The sequence below is a fragment of the Saccopteryx leptura genome, chromosome 3 (assembly GCF_036850995.1).
Source record: "Saccopteryx leptura isolate mSacLep1 chromosome 3, mSacLep1_pri_phased_curated, whole genome shotgun sequence".
NCBI lineage: Eukaryota > Metazoa > Chordata > Mammalia > Chiroptera > Emballonuridae > Saccopteryx > Saccopteryx leptura.
In genome coordinates this window covers 112,336,840-112,352,274 of record NC_089505.1, presented here as the reverse complement: position 1 = coordinate 112,352,274, position 15,435 = coordinate 112,336,840, and the positions used below count along the sequence as shown (strand labels likewise).

General features: G+C 43.1%; 1 protein-coding gene across 1 annotated transcript in view; it reads left to right on the top strand.

Moving 5' to 3' along the window:
• The first annotated feature begins 4,104 nt into the window (after nt 1-4,104).
• GNL2 (G protein nucleolar 2) overlaps nt 4,105-15,435 on the top strand; it is a 30,541-nt gene continuing 19,210 nt past the window's right edge. Inside the window, exons 1-5 of the mRNA XM_066375898.1 lie at nt 4,105-4,279; nt 6,272-6,356; nt 7,340-7,434; nt 9,044-9,183; nt 12,417-12,601. Coding sequence (XP_066231995.1) covers nt 4,216-4,279; nt 6,272-6,356; nt 7,340-7,434; nt 9,044-9,183; nt 12,417-12,601 — 569 coding nt within the window. The 5' untranslated portion in view covers nt 4,105-4,215. The remainder of the gene's footprint in view (nt 4,280-6,271; nt 6,357-7,339; nt 7,435-9,043; nt 9,184-12,416; nt 12,602-15,435) is intronic.

Sequence of the window (15,435 nt, the reverse complement as noted above, 5' to 3'; positions counted from 1 at the left end):
TGTCTGTCCCTATCTATCCCTCTCTCTGACTCTCTCTCTCTCTCTCTCTGTCCCTGTAAAGAAAAATAAATAAATAAATAAAACATTCTCACGTATTACAATCCATTCATTTCCTACCATTCATGTTCATGGTTGCAGCCAATCACAGCTGTCCTCTGGGACAACACCAATTTTTTTTTTTTTATTATTCATTTTAGAGAGGGGGGGGGAGACAGAGAGAGAAGGGGGGGAGGAGCTGGAAGCATCAACTCCCATCTGTGCCTTGACCAGGCAAGCCCAGGGTTTCGAACCGGCGACCTCAGCATTTCTAGGTCGACGCTTTATCCACTGCGCCACCACAGGTCAGGCCAACACCAAATTTTTATTGGATAATGCGTAATGTTCATTGGTCATTGTATGGCTCTCACGGAATTACATTTTAAAATATGTGGCGTTCATGGCTCTCTCAGCCAAAAAGTTTCCCGACCCCTGGACTAGAGCCTTTCCTGTCTCTCCAACATGTGAGGACACAGTGAGAAGACAGCTCTCTACAGGCCATGAAGAGAGTTCTCACCAGGAACCCAACCAGGCTGGCACCATGATCTTGGCCTTCCCAGGCTCCAGAACTGTGAAAAATAAATGTCTGTTATTTAAACCACCCAGTCTATGATATTTACCATCTATTCGTTCCTCCATTTGGTGAATAGTTATTGAGTCCTCTCTAAATTTCAAGTGCTGTTCCAAATCTTTGAGATATAGCAGTGAAAAAACTTACAAGGTCCCTGCTCTTGAGAAGTTTATATTCTAGTTTTGGGGAAGCAACAGATAAACTTAACTAACATAATTTCAGCTACTAATAATGTCATGAAGTAAATAAAACAGAATAATGTAACAGGGTGGGAGATAACTGATTTAGACAGATTAGACAGTGTTAAAGAACAAAATTCAACCAAGTAAATTCAAAGATCTAATTGACTTTATTAAGTTATAAATCAGGCAGCATCTCATCTAGCAACTAAAAGGGCACTCCAGCGATTTGTACAAAATGAAAGGTTATTGCCTTACCAGGCGGTGGTGTAGTGGATAGAGCGTTGTACTGGGATGCCGAGGACCCAGGTTCGAGACCCCGAGGTCGCCAGCTTGAGTGCGGCTCATCTGGTTTGAGCAAAAGCTCACCAGCTTGGACCCAAGGTCGCTGGCTCGAGCAAGGGGTAACTCGGTCTGCTGAAGGCCCGCGGTCAAGGCACATATGAGAAAGCAATCAACAACAACTAAGGAGTCACAATGCACAATGAAAAACTAATGATTGATGCCTCTCATCTCTCCGTTCCTGTTTGTCTGTCCCTGTCTATCCCTCTCTCTCTCTGTCTCTGTAAAAAAAAAAAAAATTTTTTTTTAAATGAAAGGTTATTATAGGCAGAAAGAGAGTAGGGATAAGAAATTAAAAGAGTGGATTATTTCAGGGAGTGGTCTAATTATGCAGATCACATCACTATTGTTGATCAGGAAATTCCAGATTGATTGGTTTAAAATCTCACTCCTGAGAGGGTTAAAACTGCAATTAGGTTAGTTAAGTTTTGGTTTAGGGACATAGCATATTGAAAGTGACTCAATTTTGGTCTGTTATTTCTTAACAACAAAAAAGACTTTTCTCAGTAGGAAGGGTTGCCAGATAAATACAGGATGCCTAGGTAAATTTGAATTTATTAATTTAATTTAGTGAGAGGAGGTGAGGCATAGATAGACTACCACATGCACCCCAACTGGGATCCACTGGGCAAGTCCACTAGGGGGCGATGCTCTTCCCTTCTGGGGCCCTTGCTCCGTTGCAACTGGAGCCATTTTTAATCTTTTATTTTATTTTTTTCTTTTTATTTATTCATTTTATAGAGGAGAGAGAAAGAGACAGAGAGGAGAGAGAGACAGGGGGGAGGAGCTGGAAGCATCAACTCCCATATGTGCCTTGACCAGGCAAGCCCAGGGTTTCGAACCGGCGACCTCAGCATTTCCAGGTTGATGCTTTATCCACTGCGCCACCACAGGTCAGACTGGAGCCATTTTTAGCACCTGAGGCGGAGGCCATGGAGCCATCTTCAGTGCCTGGGGTCAACTTGCTCCAATCTTGCCATGGCTGTGGTAGAGGAGGAGAAGAGAGAGAGAGAGAGAGAGAGAAGCGAGAGGGGGTGTTGGGCGGGAGCAGATCGGTGCTTCTTCTGTGTGCCCTGACTGGGAATCAAACCCAGGACATCCACATGTTGGGCCAACATTCTACCACTGAACCAACAGGCCAGGGCCAGTTTGAATTTCAGACAATGAATTTCTTCTTCTTTTAATAGTTGAAAACTTTGCCTGACCAGGCAGTGGCACAGTGAATAGAGCATTGACCTGGGATGCTGAGGACCCAGTTCCAAAACCTGAAGTTGCCAGCTTGAATGTGGACTCACCAGCTTGAGCACAGGTCACCGGCTGGACTCCATGGTCACTGGCTTGAAGCCCTAGGCAGCTGGCTTGAGCCCAAGGTCACTGGCTTGAGCAAGGGGTCAGAGCTCAGCTGGAGTCCCCCAGTCAAGGCACATATAAGAAAGCAATCAATGACAACTAAAGTGCTGCAACAACAAGTTGATACTTCTTCTCGTCTCTCTCCCTTCCTGTCTGTCTGACTCTCTAGCAAAACAATAGCAACAAAAAACCTTGAAAACGTTTTCAAAATATTGCAAGGGGCATACTTATACTAAAAATTATTCATTGTTGCCTGACCAGGCGGTGGCGCAGTGGATAGAGCGTCAAACTGGGATGCGGAGTACCCAGGTTCAAGACCCTGAGTTCGCCAGCTTGAGCACAGGTTCATCTGGTTTGAGCAAAGCTCACCAGTTTGGACCAAAGGTCTCTGGCTTGAGCAAGGGGTTACTCGGTCTGCTGTAGCCCCCCTGTCAAGGCACATATGAGAAAGCAATCAATAAACAACTAAAGTGCCACAACGGAAAATTGATGCTTCTCGTCTCTCTCCCTTCCTGTCTATCCCTATCTATCTATCCCTCTCTCTGATTCTCTGTCTCTGTCCAAAAAAAATAATTATTCATTGTTTAACTGAAATTCAAATTCAACTGGGCATATTTTTATTTGCTAAATCTTGCAACCAGCAGGTAACATTTGAGCTGAGAACTGAATGAGTGAATGAGCAGGAGGAACTAACTCAGCAAAGATTCAGGGAAACAGTAATTCAGGTAGAGAGAACATCCCCTGTAAATGTCAGAATACCCAGAAGGAGGGAGGTATAATGAAGTCAGATAAATAGGCAGGGACTGGCCTGGTGCAGCGGATAAAGCCTGGTCCTGGAGTGCCAAGGCTGCCAGTTTGAGGCAATGGGCTTGCCTGGTCAAGGCACATATGACAAACAATTGATGAACGACTAAAGTAAAGCAACTATGAGTTGATACTTACTGCTCCCTCCTACCCTGTTAAATCAATAAATAACCCTGGCCAGATAGCTTAGGTGGTTAGAGCATCCAGCCAAAGCTCAGAGATTGCCGGTTTGATCCCTGGTCAGGCACATACTGTAAGGAACAGATCGATGTTCCTGTCTCTCTCTCGCCCTTCCTTTCTCTCTAAAACCAATAAATATTAAAAAAAATTTTTAATCAAGAAAATCTAAAAATAAAAAATAAGCAGGGGCCAAATCATGCACAATTCTATAAGGGTGGCAAGGAGTTTGAATTTCTGTGTGTCTTTCTCTCTTAAACTCTGTCATTGGAGGTTAAGGAGGGGTAACAAGATCTGAGCGGTATCTGGCTGCTGTGTGGTCAGTGACTTTCAGAACGGTCGGTTTAAAGGACCAATTCAGATAACTATACTTAAACTGTGCCATTGGCCTGTCCTGAGAGAGCCCCCTGTGTTTGGGGCTGTACTCAACTAGGAACTGGGGGCCCTCGGTCAGGGTATCTACAAGGTTGCGATGGAGAGGCAGCTTGGCGGTTGCTAGGGAGAGACTGGGCGAAACCTCCGCGCATGGCTTTGCGGCCCCGGGCGGAACTGCAGCCAGGAGTGTGGCGGCGCGCTCAGCGCGGTCGCAGGAAGTCGCGCGGGGGGAAGATGGGGCGCGAGCGGAAGTGACGTAGGCCTCACACACGTGGTCTAGCGTAGTTCACGCCGGTCGCTTCGGCCGGGTTTGGGAATTGAGGAGCTCCTTTACGCGCTGTAGGCCGAATTTAGCACTGCGGTCTTCATCCCGTCGGCAAGATGGTGAAGCCCAAGTTCAAAGGACGGAGCACCATCAACCCGTCTAAGGCCAGCACAAACCCCGGTACTGGCGGCGGGGCTCGCGGAGGGTGGAGCTTGGAGGAAACTTGTGGGGAGGGCTTCGAGGGGACAGAGAGGGGAGGGACACTAGGCTGGCATTGCTCCGGGTGACTTCGAGCTGAGTGGCTATTGGGGAATGAAAAGGTGGTGTCTTCTTTCGGAGGCACTGAAGAGGGTTGGCATCATGCACGCCTGTCAGGGCTATGCGTCAGGCACCGGGTCTGAAGTCGGTGAAAGTGAACACTCAGGCCTGGCAGCCGTGGGGCGACTTCAGTTGTGACATGCAGAGACTGGGAAGCTCTGAGTTGGAAGGGGCCCTTAAACTTGACCTCTTCTTGTGTTCCTGTGTAGATCTGGTGTGGAAGCACCTCCCCCAATATATTTCAGTTTTTGTATGATTCCACCATTCCAACTCAAGGAATTTCCATAAGTAAGTCAGATGAAGTCAGATTGAAAGTGGTGTAGGCCAACTCAGCTGGCCTTTTATACTTGACCACACTTGCCTGTCACCTGAACTTTAACCATTTAAATGAGGAAGGGATTGTATATTTGGCTCTTAGAGCCTCCCGTGTAATAAAATTCAGAGAAAACCCTACAGATAAATAAAGATGTTTTTGTTCGCAATATACCAAGGTTGTGGGTTCAGCCCCCAGGCAGGGCATATACAAGAATCAACCAATGAATGCGTAAGTAAGTGGAACAACATAATCTTTTTGGGGATGTGTACGAGTTTTGAGGAGGAGGTGAACAAGATAGACTTTGGGGGAAGCCTCTTCGTTCAGGTTTTGTTAGTAAAACTTCGTTTTTATATGTGATTTAAAGTTTTTGATGACTTGAATTCATGTTGAATGTTTTCTCTGGATTGCTGACAAATTTTTAAATATATGTAGACTGGAATCTTAGACTGTGAGACCCAAAAAGTCCCTGAGAGATCACGATGTTAGAGGTGAAGACACTGAGCCAAGAGAATTGAATTGTCACAATTGGTACAGTTAGTGAGCGGTAGGGCTGCCAATCCTGTGATTTTAGCCTGTTTTCTACTGCATTACTTCAGGAGTAGACAGGTAATTAGAAGAGGATCTCCAAATGAGAAACTAGGCTAGTATTGCCATGCTTATTTGTCCTTTTATTTCTCTACCAGACATAAGACAGGAATTACTAATTGTTGCTCAACTACAGTCCAACATTAGAGAGTTAGGAAACTGGTACATTAGGAACATTACTGTATCAAAATTATGGATTCTATCATGTCTTGCATGTAGCAGACACTCGATTTTCATTACACTGAGACCCAGGGGTAGTTGTTTTAGAAGATCAGATGCTTTTGTTCACGTTGTGGCTTTGCCATTTAATTGCTCTGTGACCTTGGGCAAGGTGTTTGACCACAGTGCATCAGTGTCTTAGCTCGCAGAATGGGGATAATGCATGCATCTTTATAGGGTTACTGTATGGGTTACATGAAACAGTGTCTGTGATATGGAGAGCATAGTGTCATAATTTTTTTTTTTTAGATTTTTTAAATTTATTTTATTCATTTTAGAGAGGAGAGAGAAAGGGAGAGAGAGAGAGAGAGACAGAGAGGAAGAGAGAGAGAGAGAAAGTGGGGAGGAGCTGGAAGCATCAACTCCCATATGTGCCTGGACCAGGCAAGCCCAGGGTTTCGAACCGGTGACCTCAGCATTTCTAGGTCGACGCTTTATCCACTGCGCCACCACAGGTCAGGCCATAGTGCCATAATTAATGCTCGAAATCTTAGCTGTTCTCATTATCAAGTATGTACAGTCCTACTGAGGATCAAAGGTTAGGTCCGCTTTGTCATACCATGTACCTTCAGTGATGATTACTTTGTTGGAACAACATATGGAGAAAGTAGAGATTTTGCAGTGAGGCGTCAGCCTGCCTATTCTGAGTGAATTAGTTGGTGTGTTTGAAGCAGTGTTCACACTTAGACTTGTTGGTTATCAAATAGTGTACAGTCTACTTCTGTGTTTCCTAGATCGAGTACAGGGAGCAGGAGGCCAAAACATGAGGGACCGGGCCACAATCCGGCGCCTGAATATGTACAGGCAGAAGGAGCGCAGGTGAGCTTCGGTGGGCACCGTCATCCTTTCCCTTTCCTCCATGCCGTTGCCTTGCAGCTGAGCCCCAGTAAACCTCTGATAGTCCCACCCCTCGTTTCCTGAAACGGGAATATTGTATTTTCAAATGTTATTTTATGTGGGTGTTGTTATAACAAATTGTGAATTTTGGGTTCCAGATGAGGATAGTGGGTGGTGAAATTGTTATTGTGTCACCATGATGTACAACAATTAGAGGTTTTGTTCCTCGCAGCCTCGGCCTCCACAAGTGTTGTATTAAATCTCAAGTTAAGTATCTGTCAGATAGAAATCTGGTTTTCTTTAACAGAGCATATAGGACTGTAGTCATAAAAGCAGCTGGAAAACTTGTTTTTAATGCCAAACATTAGATCACAACATTGTGGCACTTGAAAACTCATCACAACTCTGAGTTCTGCTGAGGCAGCCTCTACTGCAGTGACTTGCTGAATGTGACATTTTGCTAGCTGGTCTTAATTTGTTTGGTAATTAGATTCTTTATCCATTCTAAAAGATGTGTCTAAAACATAAATGTCAATGAACTTAGTCTGCTTTAGTCACCTACTCTGTAGTTTGTTTTAGAATTTTGAGTTCCAGCATAAATCACCCTCAACTTAAAATTTATTTAAAGCAGCCTTCAAATAATTACCCCCAAAATTAAAGTGTGTGATTTTTTTTTATAAAAAACGCAAGAAACAGTAAACAGATTTTTAAACATCGGCGTTATTTGTTATTCATCCAGCAGAAATCATTAGGTGCTCTGTTGCAAGAGGTTAAATGGCTTTTGGACAATCTGTTCCAAATGAAGAAGTACTTTTTGTTTACTGAAATTCACATTTCATGGTCATTTAAAACAAAAAACAAAAAAAAGAAAGGGTCCTTTTGATGAAAAAGGTATCCTGTAAACCAAACTTTGCTGTTTTCTTTCTTCTGTCCTCCATCAAAATCTGTTGATCTCCTCAATTTAGGAATAGTCGTGGTAAAGTGATCAAGCCTCTGCAGTATCAGTCAACAGTAGCTTCTGGCACAGTGGCGAGAGTGGAGCCAAATATTAAATGGTTTGGTGAGTATTGTCGTCTGTTACTTTTGCTCTACAAAATGTGCGCTGTATGGAAAAGGGCAGGGTGTTCAGGTGTCTAACAGGTAGGAGTGTTTGGGTGAGTGGAACTGTCCAGGATTATAGGAGAAAGGAATGAGATAAGTACCCGTGGTGGAAGAAGTGCAGAGAAAAGTAGAGGAGGTGGATTTCATAAATAACTTGTTTTTGAGAAGAGCTCATCATTGTTTATTGTAAGTGACCCTCTTAAACAGGTAAGATCACCCCTAATGGCCAGCATTCACAGATCGTTGAACTCTTATTTCTTGTAATCTGGAGAGGATACGGTTTGAGAGGTGCCTTGTGGGTGTGTTTGGGCATTAGCCTGAAGTTCCTTTGAAACACTTTGCCTTTATTGGGTTGTATTTGAACTGAATCACAATGTTGGTCCTTCCCAGGAGTGACTAGAGCATCTCCAGGGTCACAGCGGGATCAGGGACTCCTTTGGAAAGTCCACCTTCCTTTCAGTCTGGGCTTTCAGGCTTCCCCTTAGATATTCCCAGATATGTGGGCGTGTCAGATGATCGGACCCCTTTGTTTGTTTGGTGTTTGACCTCTCTACTAAGGGGAAAATGGCAACTACCTTTGAATATTTCTTTTTTTTTTTTTTTTTTTTTTTTTGAATATTTCTTAAATCTTTTGATGGGATACCTCCCAGAAAACTGCAACACAGAAAAGCGTCAAAAGAAAACTCCATAATAAGGCCATTAGCATGGTGGCTAGGTGCTGTGACTCTAGACCACCTGGGTTTGAATTCTCTGGATTCTACCATTTCTGTGACTCTGGGTACATTATTGTCTGTCTGTTCATCAGTTTCCTCATCTCTAAAATGGAGATAAAAATAGTACCTTTCTCATAGGACTTTTATGGGAATTAAATGAGTAAACCTATGTAAAGTGTGGGGAATAGTGCCCAGCAATTAGGAGGTACAACACCAGAGTTAACCAGTGTCATTGTCACTATTTCCACTGTCATTGTTATTAGCATTTTGAGTTTTGTATTTGTGCTGCAACATGCTGCTTACTTAAATACATTCTCTGGGGTCTCTCACTTTTCAGGTGTTCTCCAGGTAGTGTTATACACCTTTATTTTGTTGCTTTACGTGGATTTGTTGGTTCATTTTATAGTCCCTTCAAAACCTCGTAACCCTAAGCAGCAACTGACTCTTAGGTGCTGTGCTTTGGGATTCTCTCTGTACCAGCTGATTAGCTGTGATTGGCTCCAAATTCCTTTGCCAGATCTAACAGGAAGTAGGACATTTGTCAAGTCTTAAGTTCACTCAGTGATGTTTATTTTTCCATTTCATCCAGTCCAGAAATTGGGCTTGGAAAACTATTGAAACCCTTTATGTGTCTGGGTGGGTGGATTAGTTCATAGTGTGATGAGGCAGGAGAGGCAGGGTTTTTTTTTGTTTTGATTTGTTCCTCTTTTAAGTTTGAAAAGGGCTGCGTGGATGGATGTATCAGGTGTTTGGGTGAACAAGGGTAATTTAAAATCTTTCCTCTGTCCTTGGGAAGATGGATGCAGAAGCGAAAAGGAGTTGTTTATTAAATGGCAGTGTTCTTTTGTAAAACAGGAAACACACGTGTGATTAAGCAGTCGTCATTACAAAAATTTCAAGAGGAAATGGATACAGTTCTGAAGGATCCATACAAAGTTGTCATGAAGCAAAGCAAGTTACCCATGTCTCTTCTCCATGATCGAATTCGGCCTCATGTAAGATGGAGCGGTGCTTGGCAATGGAATTTCTTTGGCAAACGCTATGCAGATCCTCTCTGCCACTTGTCTTTTGTTTTTTCTCTAGAGAACAGTGACTATAGTGCAGTACTGATGAGCTTCCCGAGACATCTCTCTTCACCTTTGTCAGGGTCTCGCCTTTAGTCTGAATCACATTTGGTCAGGGAGGCTCAGTAGTATGCTGATAAAAGCACTGGCTTTGGGTAAGACCTGGGTTTTAATCTTTGCTCTACCCAAGGGTTTTCAACCTTTTTTTTTTTTTAAAGCAGTATTGCTATTTTATGTTTTTGTGGCAGAGACAGAGAGAGTCAGAGAGAGGGACAGATAGGGACAGACAGACAGGAAGAGAAAGAGATGAGAAACATCAATTCTTTATTGCGGTTCTGTAGTTGTTCATTGATTGCTTTCTCATATGTGCCTTGGGGGGGGGGTACAGCAGACCGAGTGACCCCTTGCTTGAGCCAGCGACCTTGGGCTCAAGCTGGTGAGCTTTGCTCAAACCAGGTGAACCCGCGCTCAAGCTGGTGACCTCGGGGTTTTGAACCTGGTTCTTCCACATCCCAGTCCGACGCTCTATCCACTGCGCCACTGCCTGGTCAGACGGGTTTTCAACCTTTTTACAGCCAGGGACTGGTGAAAATAGAATTATTTCAGGGACCACTAAGACAGAAATCACTCTTGAAAAGAAGCAATTTCAACTAAGATCAATGGGTCTATAATCTTCATATGACATCAGGGTGGTTAACTCTTTTGCAGAAAGGCACAGAATTTCTGGTGGACCAGCAGTTGAGAAACACTGCCTACCCCTTCCTATGACCTTAGTTCCATTTCTCTGAGCTTTCACTTCCCCAGCTGTAAATCAAGAGAACCCACCTCCTCGAACGACTGGATGCAGATGAAACATCAGCAAAACTCTTGGCACGTAGTGAGCACACAGCTTGCTCCCCGATCAGCTTAATAGATTACTAATGCTATTTATAAAGAGTATTACTATTTTCTTGGTAGGCAACCTTAAGTTTGAGTAGTAATTCCATCGAACTTTGGGAAGCGTTGAATTAGATTGGGTTGGTAGGAGGGAGCTCTTCGGTGGTGTTACTTGCAGCTTCTGTGAGCTCCTTGGAGAGTCTTTTGAGCTGAAGGAGAAGGTGCTGGTCCAGATTGGTTGTTGATCATTGAAGTTCAAAGTACAGTAAGGACTGACCCTGGCTTGAGTAGAATGAGTTTCACACAGAACCAAAGAAATGGCCTAATGTTTTCGTGCACGTTTTTACTTGCATCGAATAATAATTCCCAGAAATGGAGCCAGTGCATAAGCTTCAGTTCCAGGACAAGGAGGGGAAGAAAACATTGACATGCATACATGGATTAACAGTTCAAAGAAAAGTGTTTACTTGCAGAACAAAATAAAAACCAAGGCCTGGTTATTGCCTCAGGTTTTATCAATTATGCTTTGTTTTATGACAGACTAGAAGAATGGCACCTATTAGTGGAATGACTGTTTCCTTTCAGGGAAACACATGAGTGTAATTCATGAACCACAGACAAGTTGCTCATTTCCCTTGTTCTCTTTGTCTGTTCTCCCTAAAGCCATCTTTCAACAAACTATTGAATTCTGTTTATGTGAAGAACAGAGAGGTCCTATTATGGATTTGCTGATCTGTTGCCCAGTCCCGTTCAGGGCTTCCAGCACCCGGTGCCTGACTGTGGTACGTAGGATGAGGGCGCTGCAGCTGCGGCTGTCCGCAGGCCTGTGATGCAGACAGGGACTCTGAGTATTGAGTTTTCTGCTTTGGCTTCGAGGAGCCTTCCCTGTTTCATTTTAGCATGATATCTACTACTTGTTATAAAATATGCTTTGGAGATTGCTGCAGAGTGATGTCAAATCAGAGATGGTTTCAACTTTGGCACATTTGAGTAAAGTGAAGGTGCATTATTATTATATTTCTATAGCAATACATTGAAAATGCTAATTTTGTATGTGCTTCATTATGTACTGCGTAGTACGTACTAATGTATAGGTTTATATATAGAGACCCATGTATACTGGACTTCATAGGTTATTTAATAGCTTTTCAAGGATAATTTTGATCATGCTTTCTCCAGTGACATTAGAACCATGTGAATGCATCCATGCTTGGGGATGTTCCCAGTGAGTTAAAGAAAGATGGGCTGGAGGACTTGAGGAAATAACAGCTTAAAGGTCTTTAGGATTGGAGGGTGGGGTCTGTTAAAGTTCAGAGCCACTGCTTCCATCACCCATATTTAGTGGCTGGTGCCTACTTAACAGAGGAGCTTGTGCTGAGGAGCAGGGGGTGATTTTTTTTTGTCGTCCTGGCATAGGGGTCATGCTAATTTCTATCGTTCAGGTTTTTACTCTGTGCTGCAGAAGTGTGTACTGGATTTTTTATTTCATTTTCTTTTTTTAAGGATAGTTTCTGCCAGCTCTTAGCACTGTTACGTGCTAGACCCTAACTCAAACTTTGACTTTCATCTGACTTCAGAAATTCCTGTGCCTGTAACCCCTTTACAGTCACATCGAGTTCTAGTTCGTACCAGGTTCCTTTTATCACTTCTAAACTGTTATTTTGGACTTTCGCTAGATGTTTTTCATCTGAAGACTTTCCATGTGCATTTAATAAAAACGTTACCTAAATTAGGGAAACTGTTATCTGAAACTAAAATGCATCTTACAAAACAAGCAATTCCTTTTAGCCATGAAAGAAATGAACTTCCAAGATAAAGTTGGCATTTACAGTTGGTTTAAAAAAACAACACAAATTTGAGTATGATCGCCCTTGACAAAATCTGTGAATTTGGCGAATTTTATGCACTTGTTTGAAAGCTCCAAAAAAAAGTCAGAAAAGATAAGTTCATTTTCAGCATTGCAGCCTTAATTACATCTGACTGAAGTTTATGATAAATGAAATAAAGCAGAGTTTTTGGCATGTCTTGCACAACTATTCATATTTGCTTTGACGATTTGTATTTTGTATTTCTCTGAAGGAGCTTGCAGGCTTTCAGAATAGAGGGACAAGTGCTTTTGCTATTTCAGTAAGCATTTCTTAATCTGCACTCAGGCCATATCCATGCAGATTTTGGTGTGGGTGGAGCTTTGGAAGGATAACAGCACAAAGCCTTTCCTAGGTAGGTTTTTAATTTGCTTTTACTTAGTGCTTTCCTTAGTTTCACCAATAATTCTCATTTCTGTTTAGAACTCAAAGGTACATATCCTCGATACTGAAAGCTTTGAAACAACCTTTGGCCCGAAGTCACAGAGGAAGCGACCAAATTTGTTTTCCAGTGACATGCAGTCTCTTGTAGAAAATGCGGAAATGTCCACTGAGAGCTATGACATGGGCAAGGACCGTGATCTGGTAACGGAAGACACGGGTGTGAGGTACGGTGTGGAAGCTCCCCCAGCTCTCCTCATTTGCTTTTCTGCAGCCAGACATGTCCTCGACTCTTACTTTGCCTGCGTGAGGTGTACTGATTTAATCATTGATGGAGAGTTCTCTTCCCTTAGACTAGAAAAATTAGTGAAACGGGCCAGACTGGATAGTTTAAGGTTACTTATTTACTATAGGTCTCTTTCTTCATCCACAAAGTAAAAATAAATAACATTCTCTTTCTCATTTTAAGAGCATTCTGTTCTGTCATGGGCAAATTAGGGAATATTGTTAAAGTTGAAATGCAACACAAAGATAAGGATTCATAATCTCAACCTGTGGTAAGTTTGTGAAGATCATAGTTTCGTTAACCAGAAGTCTGGACCACAGGGTGGCCTTTGAGGTTTCTGTGACCCTTTGAAGATTTGTGTATGTGTATAAAGGTGGGATTTTGTTATTTTTGTTTTGTATTGTTTGAGGAGTGGGAGGAGACAAAGGGTCCATGCCCCTCCAAGAAGATGATGATTCAGTCACTGATTTATATTCTTCTAGATCTTTCTTACACTCTGTTTATGAGTATGATACTCTAAGACTGTTTTTGTTGTTGTTTTTAAGTGAGAGTAGGGGAGAAAGTGAGATAGACTCCTGCATGCACCCTGACCGGGATCCACCCAGCAACCCCTGTCTTGGGCTGATGCTCGAGTCAATTGTGCTATTTTTTAGTGCTTGAGGCTGACGCACTTGGACAAACTGAACTAGCCTCAGTGTTTGGGGCTGAGGCTCAAATCAGTCGAGTCACTGGCTGTGGGAGGGGAAGAGGGAGAGAAAGGGGTGAGGGATGGGAAGAGAAGAAGATGGTTGCTTCTCCTAAATGCCCTGACCAGAAATTGAACCTGGGAAGTCCATACAGCGGGCTGATGCTCTATCCACAGAGCCAACCAGCCAGCGTCCTAAGACTGTATTTAACTTGCGTTTTATTTATTTAAAATTTTATTTTATTTATTAATTTTAGCCTGACCAGTGGTGGCACAGATAGAGTGTCAGCTTGGGACACTGAGGTCCCAGGTTCAAAACCCTGAGGTCGCTGGCTTGAGTACAGGGTCATGGGTTTGAGCCTAAGGTCGTTGGCTTTTAAAGCCCAAGGTCGCTGGCTGAGCAAGGAAGGGGTCACTGGCTCAGTTGGAGCCCCCTCCTCCCCTCAAGACACATATGAGAAGCAATCAGTGAACAACTGAAGTGCTGCAACTACGAGTTGATACTTCTCATCTCCCTTCCTTCCCATCTCTCTCTCTCTATTCTCTCACAAAAAAAAAAAAAAAAAAAAGGGAAACAATTATTGATTGATTTTAGAGAGAGAAGAAGCGGGAGGGGGGATTGATTTGTTGTTCCACTTATTTTTGCATTCGTTGGTTGAGTCTTGTACATGCCCTGACTGGGGGATTGAACCCACAACCTTGGTGGATCAGGATATCGCTCTAAGCAACTGAGCTACCCGGCCAGGGCTTGCCTTTTATTTTAATACATTTTCTAAGTTGTTAACAGTGTGTTTTCATGTCAGTTCTTAACAGCAGCATAATGTCAAAGTAGTGTTTTATTGTGGCCAGACCCACTGTTGGACACTTAACTGTTTATAGTTTTTCCCATCACTAACAATATTAGAGTAAAGCATCAGTGTGACCAAACCTTTCTCATCCCTCATTATTACCCAGATATAAACTCTTATGGGGAAATTACCATATCAGAGACTGGGACGAATTTGATTAGCAGCTGCCATATTACCTTCGAGAAAGGGGTCCCAGGCAGTGCAGGATGGTCCACATGCTCTCTCTTGTGTCTCCTAAATGCTTAACAAAGAGACGCTGTCTCTTTTTTTTTTTTTTTTTTTTTTTTTACAAAGGCAGAGATAGACAGGGACAGACAGAAACGGAGAGAGATGAGAAGCATCAATCATTCGTTTTTCGTTGCGCGTTGCGACTTCTTAGTTGTTCATTGATTGCTTTCTCATATGTGCCTTGACCGCGGGCCTTCAGCGGACCGAGTAACCCCTTGCTGGAGCCAGCGACCTTGGGTCCAAGCTGGTGAGCTTTTTTGCTCAAGCCAGATGAGCCCGCGCTCAAGCTGGCGACCTCGGGGTCTCGAACCTGGGTCCTTCCACATCCCAGTCCGACGCTCTATCCACTGCGCCACCACCTGGTCAGGCAAGAGACGCTGTCTCTTGACTGTGGCCATGCCACCTCAATGCTGTTGTCAGCCATGTCAAGCTTTGGGCCTCCCAGAGATAATGTCAAGCCATTTGAGGCCAGCAAGAAGAGTCATTCTTAGAATTATTTGGACTTTTTGATTGGCTTTGTGTTCTCCTATTTTTATTTCTTTCTCCAAAAGTTACAGTTGGTAACAGGGGGAAAACAGAACTATTTTTGTTTCAAAGCCATTGGGTGAATGTCTTTGAGGCAAGTAAATAAACAGATGCTCAGCCTAATCAGAAAAAATTCACTTTACATGGGAGCGATGAGGTATAGATTGTGGTTCATGTCTTGCCAATTCCTTTTCACAATTCTCTGACATATTACCATATTACAGTTGCTTTAAAAAAAAAAATTTCATTGTGGTAAAATAGACATAACATAAAATTTACCGCTTCAACCTTTTTTAAGCATATAATTCCATGGCATTACGTACATTCACATGGTTGTGGAACCATCACTGTTATGCACCACCAGTGGTTCACGTCATTCCAAACTGACACGCTATACCCATTAAACAGTAACTCCCCATTCTCCCTCTCCCGAGCCCTTGCAACCACCATTCATTCCACTTTCTTTCTTTTATGAGTTTGACTGCTCTT